This window comes from Crinia signifera, chromosome 2, assembly GCF_055691185.1.
Source record: "Crinia signifera chromosome 2, ASM5569118v1, whole genome shotgun sequence".
Taxonomy (NCBI): domain Eukaryota; kingdom Metazoa; phylum Chordata; class Amphibia; order Anura; family Myobatrachidae; genus Crinia; species Crinia signifera.
In genome coordinates, this window is record NC_139218.1 from 189463354 (window position 1) to 189483577 (window position 20224).

Genomic DNA, 20224 nt, shown 5'->3' on the forward strand with positions numbered 1-20224 from the left:
AATGTATGATTGCTGTCATCTGAGTTGAAACACCCTCCTCGTCAATTATTTTGTTCCACACAGGTGCTGGCAATCCTACATTGAGAGAAGGCCAGGAGCAGAGCATTGTGTACTGAATGGGTCATGTTGGAGGCTGTGGTATCAGGGCAGGTAACAGACGCTGGGAGTGAGAGGACAGAGAACCCACCCGGCCATTTTTGGGGCATTTTGCAGGCCCGGTGGGCTCTGAAAAGTGTCTGCCGCTTTCAAGTGTGGCACAGTGTCAGTTTCAAGATAAATACAGGGCCAGTATTCCCAGCAAGGTAAGGGTCTGACTGCCTGGTAGACACACACACACAATTCCCATTGCAACCTATCTCCATATCATTATTGCCAGACATGAGCCAGTCCTCAGGGGGAAACATGAGTGTCCAGAAATGCAGTAGTGCAGCAGGATGAGAGACTGAGCAAGTGGGACAGAAAGCATACTCACCTGGCATCCTAGTGGATCAATCTGCCCATCCAGCGATGGTGTCCATCCTTCCAGGCACGGCGGCTGTCTTCCAGGCGAGGCGGTGTCCTTCAGCGTGTCTGCGCATGTGCCGGGGGTCCGTCCTTCCAGGCGCGGCGGCTTTCTTCCAGGCGCGGCGGTCTCTCCTTCTTGCGCAACTGCGCATGCGCCAGGGGTCCGTCCTTCCAGCCGCAGAAGCGTGATCCGGCGTCCTGCGCATGTGCCGGGTCACGGAGCCGCCATTACTGGCTTCTGCTTAGCGTACCCCAGGTGGTACACGTACCACTGGTTGGGAACCGCTGTCCTAGAGTATCAGAATTAATTTCATGGCAGCCCTAGGCCAAAAGTTTATTTTTGAGAAATTTCTAAAAATATTATTAAATTGAGTTTATGTCATCCTTTGGTTCAATTATGTGGTGAGGGACAAGATTTGCTTCTGTTTGTCCATATATTTTATGATTGGCAGCCATATGCTCTGGTTTTCAATATTCTATTGACTAAAAAGAATTTGAAATAGTACTAGACCACCAATCCAAGGCACCCCTGCAAGTGTCTCGAGGCACCCCAGGGAGCCAAGGCACACAGTTTGGGAATTACTGCTATATCCTATTCTTTTTATTGCAGTATTATGGTTTTCAGACATTACTTTTTTGTTTTCCTCTTTAGAATCAGAATCCGCTTAACTGGCCAGGTATACATGCGTATTGCGAATTTGGTTTGGATTGCTGTGAAACAGCCAGTTAGGTACAGTTAAGCAGTGACCGTACAGATATACATAACGCATACGGGCATAGGCTAGATGTACACTGGGGGTTATAGATGCAGGGAACATATATTCGCTCAGCTGCATAGTGCCTAGGCAGTCATCAGCGGTGCCACTGGTCATTGCCTATATTGTTACTCACCTGGCTCCTGCAATAACCAGTGGCGCCACTGATGGCTGCCTAGGTGCTGTGCAGCTCGGCAGGCATGTGTTTTCTGTGTGATAGCTGTACTACCTCTGCCTATATTGTTACCCACCTGGCTGCTGCAGAAGACAGTACAGTTATGCTAAAATAACATTATGCTAAAATACAGTTCATGCTTAAATAACACTTATCTAATGATGATCTCCTGTTACACTGATTCAGCATAACCATATGTATATAATAGTAATATAGCTCTAGAAGAAATTCATTTATCCCAGTGCTTCCCAACCTGGGTTACTTGTACCACTGGGGGGAAAACTGCAGACCAGTTGGAGGTACTTGAAAATAATTTTGGAAATGGCGGAAGTAGTCTCTCATGGCAAAATAATCTCCCATTGCCATGTAGATGAACCACGTTGCGTCACTTCAGTTTCCCTTTGCAGCAGCATCACCGTCTCCTCGTACTTTTGCCTGACCAGCAATCTACTAGGAGCTACCCACACTGCCCTCAGAATTCATTGTTCATGTGGTGGAGGAAGCAGCAGCAGCATTAATCCTACATGCGTAAGCGGGAACCCCCGGAGACAGGCCACAGCCATCGGCCAGACACAGAGGGACCCGATTCCTGACTGCTCGCTACTTTTCTGCTACTCCTTAATATAAGGACACACCTGGGATACGCATATGGCTCTCTTCCATTCCATTTGTGAGTACTGTGGATATTTCAAATTGAGAGAGGTACTTAGAAATGAAAAACCTTATCAAGTGGTACGTAAGAGAAAAAAGGTTGGAAAACACTGATCTATTACAGATAATTTGTGGTTGAGGGAAGGAGTTACTGCATTGAATCAGTTGTATGAAGGGGTTTGTTTTAAAGGTCTATAAACACTGGTCGACTATGCCGAGTGTGTATGGACAGCGATGATAGCGTACATCGCTGCAGGGAAAGGCCGGCGCCGACGGTGGGGTGGGGGAGGACCGTGTTGCATAGCGGAGCGCCGTCCTGAAAGCCTCTCGTGGTTATACCAGCAGATGCATGGCTTTCCTGGCGATGTTGCGGGAGCGCATAGCAGCGCTCACCGCTCATCACCGGGCCTTACACACTGGGCGGCTTTGAGCTGAAAGACACTCAAACCTGCTATTTTGAGCGACTTTCAGCTTATGGGCCCAGTGTGTATGGGCCTTTAGTCGTTCGAGTAGATTCAAAATGATTGATAAAATTGGTCAAAAATATACTTGGTAATTTGGCCTTGAAATGGCAGATGTCTACAATATATGCTACATTAAGTGAGCATGTCAACTTGCACCTATTTGACCCTCTGAAAGCTATAGAATTTAGGTGAACTTTCTGATGAACAAAAGGTCTAAATGCTAAGTTCTATTAGGTATACTACCCCTTGCGTTAGATGTCTGCAGATGTTATTTTTATACACTGCATACAGTAAATAGAACCCCAGTGACGCTTCATAGAGCACACCTCTGTTCCGATACTTGCCCAAAATTTGGTGTGGGCTAACTTCTGGAACCTAATATGGTCCTGTTCAAAGGTACTTCCCTTTTTGTAATGCAGTTTAGGGTGATATTTCTCAGAGCCATCCCTACCTGCGATAAGTCCTAAAATATGCTTGTTTGGGCTAGATGTTGAAGAGACACACATTACCACTATACTGATATGTTTTATTCTAACAACTTTAGCAAGGGTGTTGATAGTGAGAAATCACTTTGTACCTAAATCGCCTAATATTTTTCAGTGAAGAAAATAAATAAATAAATGCTAAACCGGCTGGTGGTGGTAATCGCCATTCTGTAATGTTCTGTGAGTAGTATTCCTCTGGATATTTGTACTTTATTTAGATCCCATTTGGTTTCCTGCGCCAGTGTTTTTCCACCAGGATCACAGGGTGGCCAGAGTGTTGTTAATATAACTTTACCATCCTATATCTAACAGTTGGCAAAAATAGTCCATTTTGCAAAAGGCTATAGCATTAAATGCTTTATTTACCTTTTTTTTGTATGTTTTAAAAGCACTAAGTCCCTTTATACCAGTCATGCCCAAAGTCAGGCCCGGGGGCCAATTGCGGCCTGTGCTGTCATTTCAAGTGGCCCGCAGCCTCCAGCTGGAAGCGGTCAGAGCATCAGATGTGGGAAGCACAGCACAGGTCACTAAAGGTGGGGCCCCGGCGAGCGCGCAAGGGGAGGGGGCAGTGGGGGACATACAGTGAATGGAGGCAGTGATGGCCATTCAGAGAAGGGGGAGCAGGGGCAGGCTGGGGGACATACAGTGAATGGGGGCAGAGTGGGGTACATAGTGAATGGGGGTCATACAGTGAATGGGAGTCCTACAGTGAAGGATGGTCAGGCTTGGGGACATACAATGAATGGGGGCACTGATTTACATTAAGAGAAGGGGGGCAGGCTGTGGGACAGAGTGAATGGGGGACATACAGTGAAGGAGGGGCAGGCTGGGGGACATAGAGTGAATGGGAGCAGAGTGGGGGACCATTCTGATGTGATGATTCAAAGAATGTCAGTCTGAATGGTCGGCCCCCACATTTTCACCTCACCAAATCTGGCCCTCGTCGCAAAAAGTTTGGACACCCCTGCTTTATACAGTGACTACACGCTGACACCCTCCTCCTTGATTTGCACCCACGGGCAATATTACCTGTTCTTTTTTTTTTTTTTTATTGTGTGTGCATATGGTGACACACTCACCATCTTTCCTTAAATGCTAAACGTATATATTAATAAGAACAAATATATAACCGAGAGGAGACCTATTTTATAGTCCCAGCTGCCGTCTATAAGGGATACTCTACCCTTAAAAGACACAAGAAAATCAAAACACAGGGTAGACGGCGCTAATGGACTGTAACGCGGCAGGTAGCCGTGGGACGGTGGCAGGGAGATTGAAGTCTCCCTGCCTGCCCCAGAACCTATGTGGAGGGGAGGAGGACTCCCCGGGAACCAGGCAGCACAAGCTGCCCCCCCCCAGAGCCAGCAGGGGACTGGGTATATTCACTTGATCGTGCATATGTAATGATCGGGTGCAGCGAATATATGAATATCTAATGAGCGGCTCTGGCCCCCTGCTGGCTGTTATGTGTAAAAATATATATATATCTTTTTTTTTAAATTAAATATATATTCATGTGCTATAAGCACATGAATTAATATAGCATGCCCTTTCACAGAATAAAATTCCTGATTTTTTTTTTTTACACCAAAATTAAACAAAAAAACTTTTATTTTAAAAGTTCACATTCCACTTCTCCATGAAAAGATGGAGAATTGCTACATGGAGAGACACGGCGAAAATCACTTAGAAAGACGGTCAAAAGTGCATGTTGAATAGGGTTGTTCGCTTTTTGAGACCAAAATTCTCCATCCAACGCGAAAAAAAGCAGAAATTTGCCATAAAACACGGCAAATTTTCCTCACCGAATACTGCCCATTGACTCAATGTACAATTATACACTATAGAAGCAATAAATCATTAAATCTCTTTAGCCTCAGGCATGTAGCATGATTATAAGACCAATCCTGTGAAGGAACTGTTCTAAATTAGACGTCCATTCTAGCCAAATACATACCTCCCAACATGACCCTCTCCAGGAGGGACAGAATGCTCTGTTTGTGGACTTCCATCTTAATATATGATTGTCATCACCTGTTTTAAACAGGGTAATTGATAAGAAAGGTGTTTAAGCACAGGTGATGGTAATCCATAAATTAAGAAGAAAGTCCAGAAACAGAGCAATGTGTCCCTCCTGGAGAGGGTCATGTTGGGAGGTATGCAAATGTGTTAGTTACTAATTTCAATTTTAGCAGCAGTAGGTTAATAAATCAATTCAGTTTCTCAACAACTTTGTTCTCATCCGAGCAGTAGAGGCAATTTCAGTTAGAATTTTATATAACTGTATTGAATTAGACATCCATTCTGGCATAAAATGGGTTAGTTTGTTTTGCAGCAGTGGGTTAATAAGTAAAGGCCCCCATACATTAGGCCGACTTGTCCTCAGGACAAGTCGGACCCAAATCTCCTGTGAGCTGCCCGGGAGCTCCCCGGGAGGCTCACATACAATTTGGCACTTGATGAGCCAAATTTGACATGTGATAAATCGCAAGCGATTTATCACATGTCGGGGAGCAGGGGGCGGGCGATGAGGTGCAGGGGGGTGGCGGTGATTCTCATCAGGGGGAGCAGTGGGTCCCTGAGCGTTTGGCTGGCGGTGCCGGTGAGTGCTGACCTGGCCAGGGTGGTGTGATCACAGCCTCTCTCTTATTCAGCAGCGCCGCGGGAGCAGCAGGACGGGACGCGCAGTGGCGGGTATTAGATTTTTAAAATACCTGTCAAATGACTGGCCGTTCTCTGATTGGCTGAGAGCTCTGAATGAGAGACAGTGCCGCTGCCTGCCCAACTGCTCCCCCGGTTGTCTGCATGCATATGCCTGTCAGGTGGGCAGGCATATGCATACAGGGAGGTCGGACTTGATCGTACATGCTGACCGTCCGACCTCCCTGATCTGGTCCGATGCGCATGGGACCGCGCATCGGATCAGATATCACACACCTGCGATTTTGGGCCAATTTCACCCGGTTATCGGCCCAAAGTGCCGAAATCGGATGAAATCGTCCCAAAATCGCATAGTGTATGGGGGCCTTAAGTTCAGTCAGGTAGCAACTTTATGCTCATCCGAACAGTGAAAGCAGTTTCAGTATAGATTTTAAAGCTGCAGGTTCACAGTTCAAACACACACACACAGTGCTCATTCCAAGCAATATGTTAAAAAGCTGGTAGTAATTAACCATCCATGCATGCAGTTTTAGATAGCAGCAGAGCTGTATTGGTGTAAATATAGATTGAAAGCTTAATACTTATGCTCCGTGATGGTCAGGTCATGTGCTTTATAACCCACTTGTGGGGTAAACCTTGCACACCTAGAGCGGTTTCCCGGCTGCTGGTCTCTTCAATCTATGCAGCCTTCTCTAGAACGATCAGCTCCAGCTCTTTGGTCTCTCGATCTCCGGTGGTTTAGCAATAGCAAACAGGAATCACTTGATGATGCATTTCCCTGCCTCTCTCCTTGTCAGCGGCTTCACCAGATGAAGTATATATTAATACATATTGTCACACACAATTTTTTTTAAAGTGCGAAACTCTTATAAATTGCAGGCCTATATATAGTTAACATAGCCGCAGCTTATAAAGATGCAAGTCACAGAAATTATGGTGAATACACACTGGGCCTTCTTACCCAGCGTGTATGCAGAGCGATGATGGGGAAAATCGCTGTGCTGAAAATAGCTCTGTGCATATACACTGAGCAATTTTTGCCCCTCCAAGCGATTTTCCCGGGAGTGGACGGGTTTTTGTAGCAGGACACTATGGCAAACCGTCATTCCTGTTGCTCATCTGCTGGTATTACCCACTATGAACGCCATCCAGAAGCGCAGCGAGCCCACGAGGGGCAGCGGTACGCGTCCTCCGACCTTTTCATACCCCCACTATCCACGTCGGCGTGGAGTTGATTTTAGATAGTGTGGCGAGCCACCGAGCTCGAAGCGTGGCGACCGCACGCGTATTATTTTACATTTATTCCGCGTCCCCTCGCGGGGCTCGCTGCACTTGCCACGCTTAGGGCTCAGTGGCACGCTGCGCTTGCCACACTATCTAAAATCAACTTCACGTCGACGTGGATACTGGGGGTATGAAAAGGTCAGACGACGCGCACACTTCTGGTTGGCGTTCATAGTGGGGGTGCTTTTAACATTGTAAGCATCCATTACAGTGCTTAAAAAAATTAATCTAATTAGGGGGGCCATTTAACATTGAAAACACCCAATAGGGTGCTTTATACAATTTTAAATCGTGTACCATCGCATGCCATTGTATGCCATATACAATGGTATACGATTTTAAATTGTATAACATCGGATGCCATTGTAAGGCGTATGGTATACGATGTGCTGGGCGCCGTGCTAGAAAACAAGTACCCAAAATTGCCCAGTGTGTATGGGCCTTTAGTATAGAAGCAACTTGGAAATGTGCAAAAGTCCAAATTAGTTAGTGTAAACCGATTTCCAATAAATAGCTGCTCTATAAAGTTTTTTTATTAACATCCTAGGATAATTAACTATTTGAGTGCCAAGTGAATTTGTCATAATAGGTGTGAAAATTGTCAAGCAAACATTTTTATTCATAATTTATTTACAGTTTCTTATATGGTGCAGCTTACAATTGTAAACAGTGATAAAACAAACTAGATAAAAACAGACAGACTTTGAGGTAGAAGGGCCCTGCTGCAAGCTTACAATCTATAATGGCCTGTAATGTTCACCTTATATAGGAAATACAATCTCCTTTTTTTTTTTTTTTTACACCTTTTTGATTTGAGTTTTTATATAGGTTGAGTATCCCTTATCCAAATATCCGTTGTTCAAATTATTCTGAAAACCATACATTCCAGAAAGTGGAAAAATAAAATTCTTCCTAAAAGCCTACTGGGGACATCTGTAGCAGCACTACTAAGGGCATGATATGTAACTGGTACTATATATGTGCAAACAATCGATTGCTTGCCATTTAATTTCAGTATTTGAGATAGTACACAAACGTCTTCATGTTTGAAACCTTGTTTTATGCACAAATAAAATATATATTTGTGTGTATTTCAGGTGTTTGTACAACATTCCATATATACTCGAGTATAAGCCTACTTTTTCAGAACTTTTTTTTATGCTGGAAATGCCCCCCTCGGCTTATACTCGAGTGAGGGTCCCACTTGAGTCAATAAGTTTTCCCAGTTTTTTGTTGTAAAATTAGGTGCCTCGGCTTATATTCGGGTCGACTTATACTCGAGTATATACGGTAAATGCAAGATACATCATTGAAATATCAAAATATTCTGAAATGCGGAATAATCCATTATCCAAAATTCTTCAGGTCCTGAGCATTTTGGATAAGGAATACTCAACCTGTATAACAAATGTAAGCGACACTGGTATTTTTAGCAGATATTTTGTGCACCTCGCAAAGATGTTGGCGCTCAAAGGGTTAAAACGGGTGCTCCGTAAAAAGACCTATATTTGCATTCACATATATATATAGCAGTTTATCATGACCATGATCTAGTGTTAATCAAAGCGTTTACCACACATCTGATGTCAAAACCCATACGATTCTGGCCATTGTTCATCCGATCGGTCGTCTCAATACGTTGGAATCGGATGAAAACAGGCCAAATCTGACCTGTGTATAGGGGCCTTTAGAGATATATATATATATATATATATATATATATAAGTCCTCCAATGAAAAGGCACTCCAATTGCAGATAAAATCTTTTAGTAAATGGATGTCACCGAATACATTGTATTTTCGGGGTCAGCGCCCCTTCTTCAAGGTACAATCCAAAACTGGAAACAGCAGAGTAACTGTGGTGGTTACTCTGCTGTTTCCAGTTTTGGATTGTACCTTGAAGAAGGGGCGCTGACCCCGAAAATACAATGTTTTCGGGGACATCCATTTACTAAAAGATTTTATCTGCAATTGGAGTGCCTTTTCATTGGAGGACTGTTTGTATGATTTAAAGTGCACCCAAGCCAGTTGACCCTGAGACCCCCGAGTGCCGGCATATAGTGGGATATATATATAACACGATACTGCACGGGTGGCACTCCAGAAATAACGACAGGTAGACAGGTGTCAAATTACCAACGTTTCAAATGTTGTATTAACATTTTTCATCAGACCCTGATGAAAAATGTTAATACAACATTTGAAACGTTGGTAATTTGACACCTGTCTACCTGTCGTTATTTCTGGAGTGCCACCCGTGCAGTATCGTTATATTGGAGTGAGATTGTCTTTCTCTCCCCCTGGGAGGGCACCCGACCCTATTGTTTTGATTTTGGAGTGCCGGCCATCATCGGAAATTATATATATATATATATATATATATATATATATATATATATATATATATATATATATATATATATATATATATATATATATATATATATATATATATATATATATATATATATATATATATATATATATATATATATATATATATATATATATATATATATATATAGTGTTGATTATAGAGGGCTGAGTATTTCCTCCTTGTAGAGCAGCAGGCAATCCAGAGCTTTGTGGAAGTATTAACATTCGCTAGGTGTTTTCTGTATTATAGTAAATGGAAGCAAGGGTATTAATAAGTGGTGTCTATGTATCCACATTTTCTTTTTGGCGGATGCACATTTCTTAAAATTGTATATGTGTGTGTGTCTCTGTGTATATATATTTTTTTAAGTAATTGTCAAATGCTTTATGTAGTGAGCAATCATAGAACATTAAATGAATGTGAATCTCCAAATTTAGGGGGTGAAAATTTCAACTGCTTTCCTGTGGCTTAACTGACAATCGTATTGAATTTCTCTCTCCGCTAACAGTACTTAAGCTGCAACAACAGATGATATCTTGCAGTAGGCACACATTGCCTATTGCGAAGATCTAAGTCCAGAGGTCTGTTTTTGCAGTTCATTTGGTTATTTTATGAAAAGCACCACATGTATTGACTACCGTATTTTAGGTGTTTAAAATATTTTGTTTACAATGCTTTTATATTGATTATATTTTACGCGGGTTTTACTTTCTAATACTCTTATGTATATAAAATCATGTGTGCATTTTATGGTGTATTTTTTATTTTTTTAGGTTATGAAGTGAATGAAGAACACAATAATATTTACATACCGGTAGTTAATAGAAAATATTTTTGTTTTATTTTCCAGGCAAAAAAGGCCAAGATGCAGGATCCCGCAGAGGAAAGTTCAAGGTTAGTAAATGTATATCTCTGTAGATCAGTGGTTCTCAACCTCGGTCCCCCACACAGTTATCTATGTCTTGAGGACTGAGGTTGAGAACCACTGCTGTAGATGGTTATATGTGTGTATATATGTATGCTATATATATATATATATATATATATATATATATATATATATATATATATATATATATATATATATATATATATATATATATATATATATATATATATATATATATATATTGCCTCTTGGCTACAGACAGGTTACTTTACCTGGAAATTGTAATAAGACTGAGTATATCATGAAGGTATTTGTGTTGAAATGATAAATAGCTGCTGCTACGTTTTTTTGTGATGCTTTTTACCGTGTTACAATGCATTTTATGAGCTTGGCTCCTCACCACAGAATAGTTAATTTACAGTCCATTTGTAATGTGGCAGCTATGGTTGCCAAAGGTCAGTAGACATCCCTAAAATAAAGTAATGTAAGAGCCAGTAAATTATGCCAGTGTTTCAGATCTAAATTTGATTGTAAGCTGCTGTTTTTCAGTCCATGGACTGTTTTCCTGTGTGTGTGCCACTTTATATCCTTCTGGGTGACATTTCATCAGTCTGTCACTGATTTATTATTTTTTTTATACTGTGGTGTTACCCATTTTTTATGAATATTTTTCAGTTGACCATATATGTAAGAGTGTAATACTTTGAGGCACCATTGTGGGACAATAAGCAGGCACAGTTAGTGTTGCGTCAGTCTGCATAACACAGCACTGTGGCTCTGCTTCATGCTGCCTTAGCTCATGTTTACTTGGAAGAAAAAAGCCAAGTCCATTCAATGCTCAGACTTAAATGAGCAAGAACCCCTTTTTCCAATTTTACTAATTACTCGAGATATATCATTGGACAGGTGTTCTATAGAATAACAGTTTGTTTATATAAACATTTGTTTTCTCACACATCTATTGTTGTTCCCTGAGGCCTAGTTTCATGCTTTGATACATTGGAGGGAATTCAACATGGTGGTTGTTTTTATTTATTTTTTTTGCACCACAAAAATTATTAGGGATAATTGAATTTGCCCTTATTTGCCTATTTTTATTTTTTTATTTTTCATTCAGTATATATTTGTTCTGGACTGTTGTTGATTTGTTTCTATAAACCACCTGCATTGTCTTACCAGCTGTGGTCCAACTTTAGACTGTTTACACATGCTTGTGCCCTGCAGTATACAAAATAATTAACTCACTGCTCTCCCAAATCATCCTGTCTGTCTGTTCTATTCTCTCCATTATACCAGCCAGCACCCACACATATTAGCCCCTGCAGGATGCCAGTATCTGCATTTAATAATTAGAATGTATTCATCATACTACCAGATGTTAGCCAATGTACCAGTTTCAGACAACATTGTCTCCTCCCACATTGGTTTGCAGACATATTTACCCCAGTGGCTGGTATAGATGTCCAGCCCTGTAATTGTGGACCTTATTCTGGTCCACACGCAATGCTGCAAATTTTGCAGCATTGCATTTAAATTAAACCCTGCATGCCACTCACACAGCCCCCCCCCCCTCGCTCTGAGTCCCCATCACAGCTGTGAACGGAGGTTTTGCATAAATATCCATTCGCATTTTTGTGCTCCCTGTACGGGAAGCGGCAGGCAGCTTAAATCCGCCTATGTCAGCTGCCCCCCCTCCCATGACCGCATCGTCGTCCCATGAAATGCTGGGCTTCCCCTTGTGCTGCCCTAATGCCCCCCCCCCCCCCGCCCATACTAGTAGGTGTGAACGAGACCACGTTTGCACCCAGCGTATACACATGTTCAGAAATGCTCATTACGAAAACATCGGTCCCCCGTGTGAATGCGCCGGAGACCGAGGGAACTAGAATAATCCACTCTGTGTCTGTGTTTCCATGAAATTGTTTCCTTGTGTCTCTATAAATAAGCTTTTATTTATGCCTTTTACATTCTCTTTTTAAGACAATTGAGTAATCGTGAAACTGGCAATCAGAAAGAGTTGACTTCTAACCATACGGTTTCCAGTGAAAGTGAGTAATTTTGGTTTTATTCCATCTTTTAAAATCTGTTCAGAGTAAATATATCATGTATAAAACCTGTTGTGATTTAAATATTATGGGGAGATGTGATTACCCATGATTTTTCTTTCATTTAAATACAGATACTCTGCACTAAAAGCATAGTCGGTTAAACTAACAAAATGTTCATTTAATGGGCCAGGTGTAATGACGCTGGAGGTACGCAGGTTTTTTTTTTCTTTAATGTGGCAATCATTTACAAGGCATGGTTTTGCTTTGTAAATGATTGCCGCTTAAAAAAAAATTATAAATCCATCCAGGAACTTGCACCTTTAACCAACTCAGGCTTCATTACATCCGGACCAATATGTCTATCTAAGCTGTCACCCCTGGTTACTAGGTTGTAATTGCAACGTCAATAAAAATATCAGAAACTGCTTTCCACTTGTAATTTTCTTTTTAAGTGTTTTGTTTACATTTCCTAAATTGAATTGCATCTCTGAATAATATATACATTTTAATTGCAGTTCTTCCCTGCACAGACTACATACCACGTGTCCCTGGTGACTATACATCTCAGCTGTATTCCACACAGTAAGTTGTTTTGCGTAAACACAGAATATTTATATGTAATTTAGGGGATTTTCTTATGGTGTGTACACACGGTCAGATGTGCCTTCAGATACTATCCACGTTCCGATCGGATCGTTGATAGTATCTGAAGGCTCATCTGATTTACATACAAGTCTGACTATATAGTGCAGATCTGCACTATATAGTCATGGCAGACAAGACTTTCTGCCTTGCGATACGTGAGCGCGCATCGGGATCTGAAAGGTTAAAACCCTTGCGATCTGCATCAGATTCCGATCCGATGTTGACTATCGTCAACATCGGAAGGCAAAAAGTACCGTGTGTACACACCATAACACTAACCTATTGCAATATTTACACAAAATCAGTGCAAAGTTTGGATAAAGGCTATTTAATCTTGGGTGCCCTGACCTCCACTTAAGTGCAATATAGTGTTTAGGTGTGAAGTCAAAGCTTTGGTGGCCCCCAAACCTCTGAATGTGACTTCCAGCCGTGGTCCACAAGTAAGTTTTTTTTTTTTTATACCTCTAAATAGTGTTACATGTATCTTTAAAAATATAATTCTACCGAATCAATCAACTTTATTGGCCATGTGTGCTTGCGTACACTAGGAATTTTTTGTGGATTTACAGTGCAGCATCAGCAGGGATTAGGGGGGGAGGGAGAGAGAGAGTCACTAAGGCCTGGGGCTGCAGTTGGGCATCCCCTGGACTGAGTTCCACGTATGTTGCAGAAGACACTGCGAAAACTCTGATCCAGGGGTGGGGAATTATTGCAATAGCCTCCTTACAAGTCTTCCTAAAATGAAGACTCTCGCCACTGCAATTGGTTTTAAATGCAGCTGTGAGGCTGATTTTCCTGGCTAGACGTTCGTCTGCTGATCTTTCTCTGCTCTGGTTGTCTATCTTCTATCCTATTCGGTATAAAATCTTTCTACTCGCATACAAAGCCATGTTAACCTGACTACACTATGTGACTCTTCACTTATCTTAAAATATATCTCCATCCAACCTCCATGCTCTGCACAAGATCTTCGTCTTTCATCCACACTCGTTACAAGATACCAGTCACAATAGCAGGACTTTCTTCAGGCAGCACTATGGAATGCCCTTCCACACACATTAAGACCCTCCTAGCCTCCAAACTTTCAAGCATTCCCTGAAAACTTCCCCCTTCAGACAAGTTTATCATATGCAAGAAGATTTTTTTGTGCAATTTTCATTTAAAAACGAATTTGTCATGATAAATGTATAAAAGACCTTTGGTATAATGGTCACCTTCTGTATCCCTGGCGTATAGGTGCTGGTGCAGTACATCATACATCTTGCAGCTGTACTTTGCTGACTTTGTATTTTACGTTGGCCCATTTGGATGCAATTGCCTCCATCTGCATCAATCCAATAATGTGTATATTTGTTTTCGGTACTTGTGTAGTTTCATGGCGCCATGAGTCTGAGTCCCCTTGCGGGGCACGCTTCGCTCGCCCACGCTGTGGGCTCGGTGGCTCTCTACGCTCGCCGTATGGATAGTGGGGGTATGAACTATCCATGTTGGCATGGAGTTAACTTAGTTTATTTTAGATAGTTTGTGGCGAGCGTAGAACCTGGAAGTAGTTGCTGGCGCCGTGAAACTACACAAGTACCTTGTTTTCACATGACAGTGGGTGTTGGGCCTAACAATTAAAAAACAAACATGCAAAAAAAATTAGCTAGATATATCATGTACATGTAAATTATATAAAAGTAATACATTGTAGTAAAGCATGTTGAATTAAAAAAAGAATTGCAAAAACAAAACCCATATGTTCAGGTTACATGAATGCTATTTATAAACCTAAAAGTTCTAAAACAAAGGGAGGGCCCAGAGGATTTTATGTACCTATCCTATGACTATTACATTATATGATTTATGTACTAAATCACAATCTAAAAGCAAGGGAGCTCAGATGATGATGACAGTTGTGCAATATTGTATTCCTGCAGGCCATATACACACATCCTCTCCGTTCCCGTAGCAGATTCAATGGCAACGTATAGTGGACAGACTCCATATCAATCTTTGCAGTCATCGTCACCATACACCGTATACCCCCAGGCATCGCAAACCTACGGTCTACCTCCCTTTGGTAAGTGTTCAGCCATTGAAATCCTATATTTATGTATGATAGAAGTTTCCATAGAGTAAGGTTTTGCTAGAAGGTGAGCATACTTGGGTAATGTCATCAAAAAGTGCCTGTGGCAGTGTGACAGGAAGGTTTTGAACTGATTTTACTGTTTGTTTTTTATTTATTTAATGGAAATGTAAAGCCGCTGTTGCCATGTGTATAGATAGATACCATGCTATTATTTCTATTAGCTGCATTTTTAGCATGATAAGGTTCGGTCTGATATCCAGGCTTTTTGCTGTTTTGGCTTAAGCTCCATACACATTAGATGCTTTGCGGCTTCGTTCAGTGAAGTCACCCGCCCAAGCTGCTAGCATGCATTTTGCTTGCAGCAGAGAGAAAAGAGGGGGGGGGGGGTAGTTAAGGATGCGTTATGGAGGTTTAGTGTACACGCTAGATCAGTGATAACCAAACTCTAGTGCCCTCGAGTATCAGAATTTTTTTGTGGCACCACTAGTCCAAAAGTTTATTTTTGCCTAATTTAGAAGCAAATCTAAAATTAAGAAAGTTATGTTGGTCACCCTTATAATCAGTTATGTAGGGGGTGATGGGATTATGTTTGTCCATAGGGTTTATGATTGGAACACAAGTTCTGGTTTTGCCTATTATGTTGACCACCATCCCAGGGCACTGCTGCAAGTGCTCCGAGGCACCCCAGGGTGCTGTGCCACACCTTTTGGGAACCACTGCACTAGATTATATTAACAATTTATTGTCCAGTATGTATGGGGCTTTAACTGGTCCTCTAAGGATGCCCTGCTGTGTTCACACAGCACAGTCTGCAGGCAGCTAGCTTGTAAGGTTCTGAAACACCCCAGTGAAACTAGATGTCCTTTTGAACAGTTTATAAGTAACAATAAAAAAAAAAAAGCTTTTTACAGTATAATATTCGACAGCAGATCTACGGTTTTGACTTTGTTGATTTATAAATACATAGGTACTATTTTTAGCCATGGTATTTAACTATTATGACTTTATACATTGTCGTACTCAGGTGCTTTATGGCCAGGCATCAAATCTGAAAGTGGCTTAATCCAGACATCAAGCCCCACTACGGTCTTGACCTGTTCCGCAGGAGTCACCAGCAGCCAATCCACCCCTGTACTGTATTCCTATCCTGTGCAAGGTAAAATCTAGTCCTGCATGCAGATGTAAGAAAGCACAGCATTGTAAAAGTCTGATTTATTGAAGCTTTTTACAGGAATTATAAAAGTAACGCCTACAATGGTCTCCAATCTTCTTAATATGGAAAATACATAATGTTGTTTGATACATGTAGTGTAACATCTGGTGTCCATTTTGCTATAAAGATCGTAAGAGTACTGTCACAAATGACTGTTTTCGTACTTGCAGCCACAGCTACAAATGCAAATGTCATTTCCAGCACATCACCAGTTGGGAATATCACCGTTCCAACAGTTACCAGCATCTCAAGTCAGGTAATATAACCCACAATCCACTATAACTTCTGTATGTTGGCTTTTTCCTTGCATGCTCATGTGATGTGCATACCTGTGGCCTGTAAGCGATTAGGCAGATCCATTGGTTGGACATCTGAAGACCAAATGCACTGAAACATATGGTGATTAATGATGATTTAGGGTGATAGCTGATGTGCAATTAGAAGATGTTTTTTGCTTTTTTGTTTAGGGCATTGATACCTTTACTAACGAATGGGGTATTTAAGTGGTTAATTGCTACACTTAAATCATATACAGTAGGTGGTTTATGAAGCAAGATTGGATGAGTGTGCCATTGGAGATATTGTCCATGACAACCAATCAGCTACTACCTGTAACTTAATAGAATTCACTTGATAAATGTTTGTTACTTCAAAGCTGGTTGCCATGGTCTACTTCTCCACTCTTTTCACTTATTGATATCTATCTCAGAGTTTTTAATCCCTTGTGTGAGGTTCTCCTTTGTGCAAATGGCCAGTCTTGTAGAGCTTATAAACTTTCAATTTTCATTTAATCTGTGTATCATGTCAGATTTTATATTTATATATATATATATATATATATATATATATATATATATATACATACATACATACATACATACATACATACATACATACATACATACATACATACATACATACATACATACATACAATGTATTTGTAGTGTGTGTAATTTGAGATTTTCCACATACAAGACCCTTAGACTTCTATTGACTGTTTAACACCAATCTCTAGCACCCCACTCGCACGCACACCATTGTTCCCTTTGCTTTCTTGCTGTTCTGTGTTGGATCAAGATGCAATTTACTACACTGCATTAGGGCGTTGGCAATAACCGAGTCCAAAGATTGTCTTACATAAACTCACAATGGTACAACCACCTTTTTACAGAGCATATTGCATTCTTGGCCTTGAAATAAGTTCTGGGGAAAGACATTAAGTTCTGCACCCACACAGATAGTTGTTGCATGCCGTTACTGTATGCAGCTGCGTGTAGCCTAAAAGTTACTGACTATGTAACCTTAATCTTGTGTACTGAACGAGCCGGTGGGCTTTTGATGTCTTACCTGCCAGTATCTAAGCTCATACTAATGTTGTCTGCGTTTCTCATCCAAGGAGTATCCCACGTATACCATCCTTGGGCAAAGTCAGTACCAGCAGTGTTACTCTAACCAAAACTTCACAAACACAGCAGCCACCTGCCCTGAGAGCAATATGGCAACATCAGATTTCCAGGAGAGAAAATCGGACTCCCCTTCCCCTGCACAGACGGCCCAAAGACCAGCATCTGGTGGGTACATCCATGTGTGCCTGGGAGGGTGTATGGAACAGAAGGTCAAGGCTAGTCTCTTACAAAATGGGATGATTTTAGTTTGTATTCATCCAAATATAATGTGGATGCAGAGTATTAATGTCGGTTAGCCGATGGTCCTTCCATTAACCTTAATTCTACTCCATGACAGGTGATACTGCTACAGCGCAACCCATGGTGAGAGCAATGAGCAGCAAAGAGACTGAAGAGCAGAGTAAAAGGAGTGTTCAGGTGAAGAATAGGGGGAAGGGTAAGAAGGCAGATGCCTCCTCACCACAGCACAGCGACCTGGAGGTGGGTGCTGCTAACTACAGCCTGACACTTTCCTTATTGCGGTCATGCAGATGAATGTTGCCAGCAAGATAGATGCTTACGTTATTATTGCCTACAGAAGACCGTTATTATCCATAAACCATATGCTTTATCGTTGGGGAAATCATTGTATGCACTAATATACTTTTTGTTGTAGTTTTAGTATCGCTAATGTATCAAGGATATTTCTGATTTCATATATATGTTCTATATTAAAATGACAGTAAACTGATCTACAGTAAGGTATTGACTTGTATCAGTGACCTCTATTGGTGAAAGGGACATGTATGTAGCACCCAGACTGCGCAGCACTCTAATAAATGACCATTTCATTGGAAGTCCCTGAGTGCTAGTAGGCATAGCTGTGACATATAGCTGGTATTATGAAGGGGCAGACTGCCACACTGTGTACCAGACTAACACACATACACATAAACAAATGCATTTGCACAAGTAATTATGCACAGTTCACATTTGTTTAGATTTCTTAACATTGATATTTACACATACACACACACACACACACACACACACACACACACACACACACACACACCTCTTAAAGTTTTTGATATGTTTTCATCTAATACTAATTTGAAAATTTGTAGTATAGTGTTCAAAGTGGGATGCGTTCGAATGGGTCAACACATGAAAGGTTGACATGGTCAAAAGCAATAGGTCGACAAGGGTTTTTCATGTGTGTGTTTATTTTTTTTTTTTTCTTTCAAGGTGGTTTTTCATACTTCACGAGCCACATACCCAAAGCATGGCAAGCAAACAGTGTCCATGTTGACCTTTTTTTTTCATGTGTCAACCTTTTGACTATCAACTAATAGGGGCCTACCTATTGATTGTCGACCTAATTACTGTTTTATCTATGTCCCATACCTTCTAAGTTTTTATAGGGGAATCAAAACATTACATTTAAGTCCACCCACAGTGGTTATGTTTGCCTAGTAATGGCATAATCAGTGGTGGTAGTAGCAACACGTTTCCAAAATGGTTAGGTACTCATCATTTTCTGAAATAACTAGGGGGAAACAAATGCATTGTAACATTCTAATAATTCTAATCCTGTTTGGTATCAGATGACTACTTTAAAACGCTATCTCTCAGTTTAAATAAGTTAATTATTACTGTCTCATTGCACCGGCTATCAGCTGTCACCTGCTTCTCTTTCCATGGTATCATTACTACCAGTATGCCTGCTCTCCACTCTATAAGGATTGTGTTGCATATATTTCTCTTTGTTTCCCCAGCGTGTGTTTTTGTGGGACTTGGATGAGACCATTATCATCTTTCACTCTCTGCTCACCGGTTCATATGCACAAAAGTATGGAAAGGTACAGACTTCCGCATCCATTCTGGAATGTACACACCTAGAGGCTTTAGAAAGCTGTGGAAATGGAGGTTGCATCAGAGTTTTATTAACTGTGCTCTTGTATACTTCTGTATTTAAATAACAGAACAGGGGTAAATGATCCAAAATTAGGTAAAAATGAAATTCCTGTGGGTAATGGGCGGTCGCGCTGCCGTGACACAGCTGGGCATGCATCTGAATCTATATGCATGCCCGGCTGTGTCTCTGCAGCACAACCGGCCATTCCCCACAGGAATTTAATTTCATTGCATATAGAAACTATGGGCCTGATTCTGGTACACTCACAAAAGCAAATTCTCTCTCGTGGACAAAACCATGTGCTTTGCATGGGAGGCAGATGTAACATCTGCAGAGAGAGTTAGATTTGGGTGCGGTTTGTACTTCAAACTGATATCTATATTGTATTGTAAATATAAAGCAGCCAGTATTTACCCTGCACAGAAACAAAATAACTTCCAAATTGAACTCTCTCTGCACGTGTTAAATCGGCCCCACCTGTAGTGCACATGGTTCTGTCCATTAGAGAGAATTTGATTTTGCAAGTGAACTAGACTCAGGCCCTATACTGTATATAGATTCTATATGCATTCCCGGCTGTGTGTTACTGTACTGTAGCTTACAAAGTGCAATGTGGCAAGCCCTTGTGCATAACCAGCTTCCTTTTGTGATGCTCTGGGTCCCACCACCAAGTCCTTCTGCAGTAGAGTCGACTAGT

General features: G+C 41.3%; 1 protein-coding gene across 4 annotated transcripts in view; it reads left to right on the top strand.

Annotated features, from left to right (window-relative positions):
- EYA3 (EYA transcriptional coactivator and phosphatase 3) overlaps positions 1-20224 on the top strand; it is a 95808-nt gene that overhangs the window by 41357 nt on the left and 34227 nt on the right. Inside the window, exons 3-12 of one of the 4 annotated variants that reach the window (XM_083173418.1) lie at positions 9865-9937; positions 10207-10250; positions 12226-12293; positions 12809-12875; positions 14858-15000; positions 16034-16165; positions 16393-16478; positions 17621-17795; positions 17968-18110; positions 19388-19471. In XM_083173418.1, coding sequence (XP_083029544.1) covers positions 10222-10250; positions 12226-12293; positions 12809-12875; positions 14858-15000; positions 16034-16165; positions 16393-16478; positions 17621-17795; positions 17968-18110; positions 19388-19471 — 927 coding nt within the window. In that variant the 5' untranslated portion in view covers positions 9865-9937; positions 10207-10221. The remainder of the gene's footprint in view (positions 1-9864; positions 9938-10206; positions 10251-12225; positions 12294-12808; positions 12876-14857; positions 15001-16033; positions 16166-16392; positions 16479-17620; positions 17796-17967; positions 18111-19387; positions 19472-20224) is intronic. The other 3 variants (XM_083173419.1, XM_083173417.1, XM_083173420.1) reach the window with 3 other exon arrangements.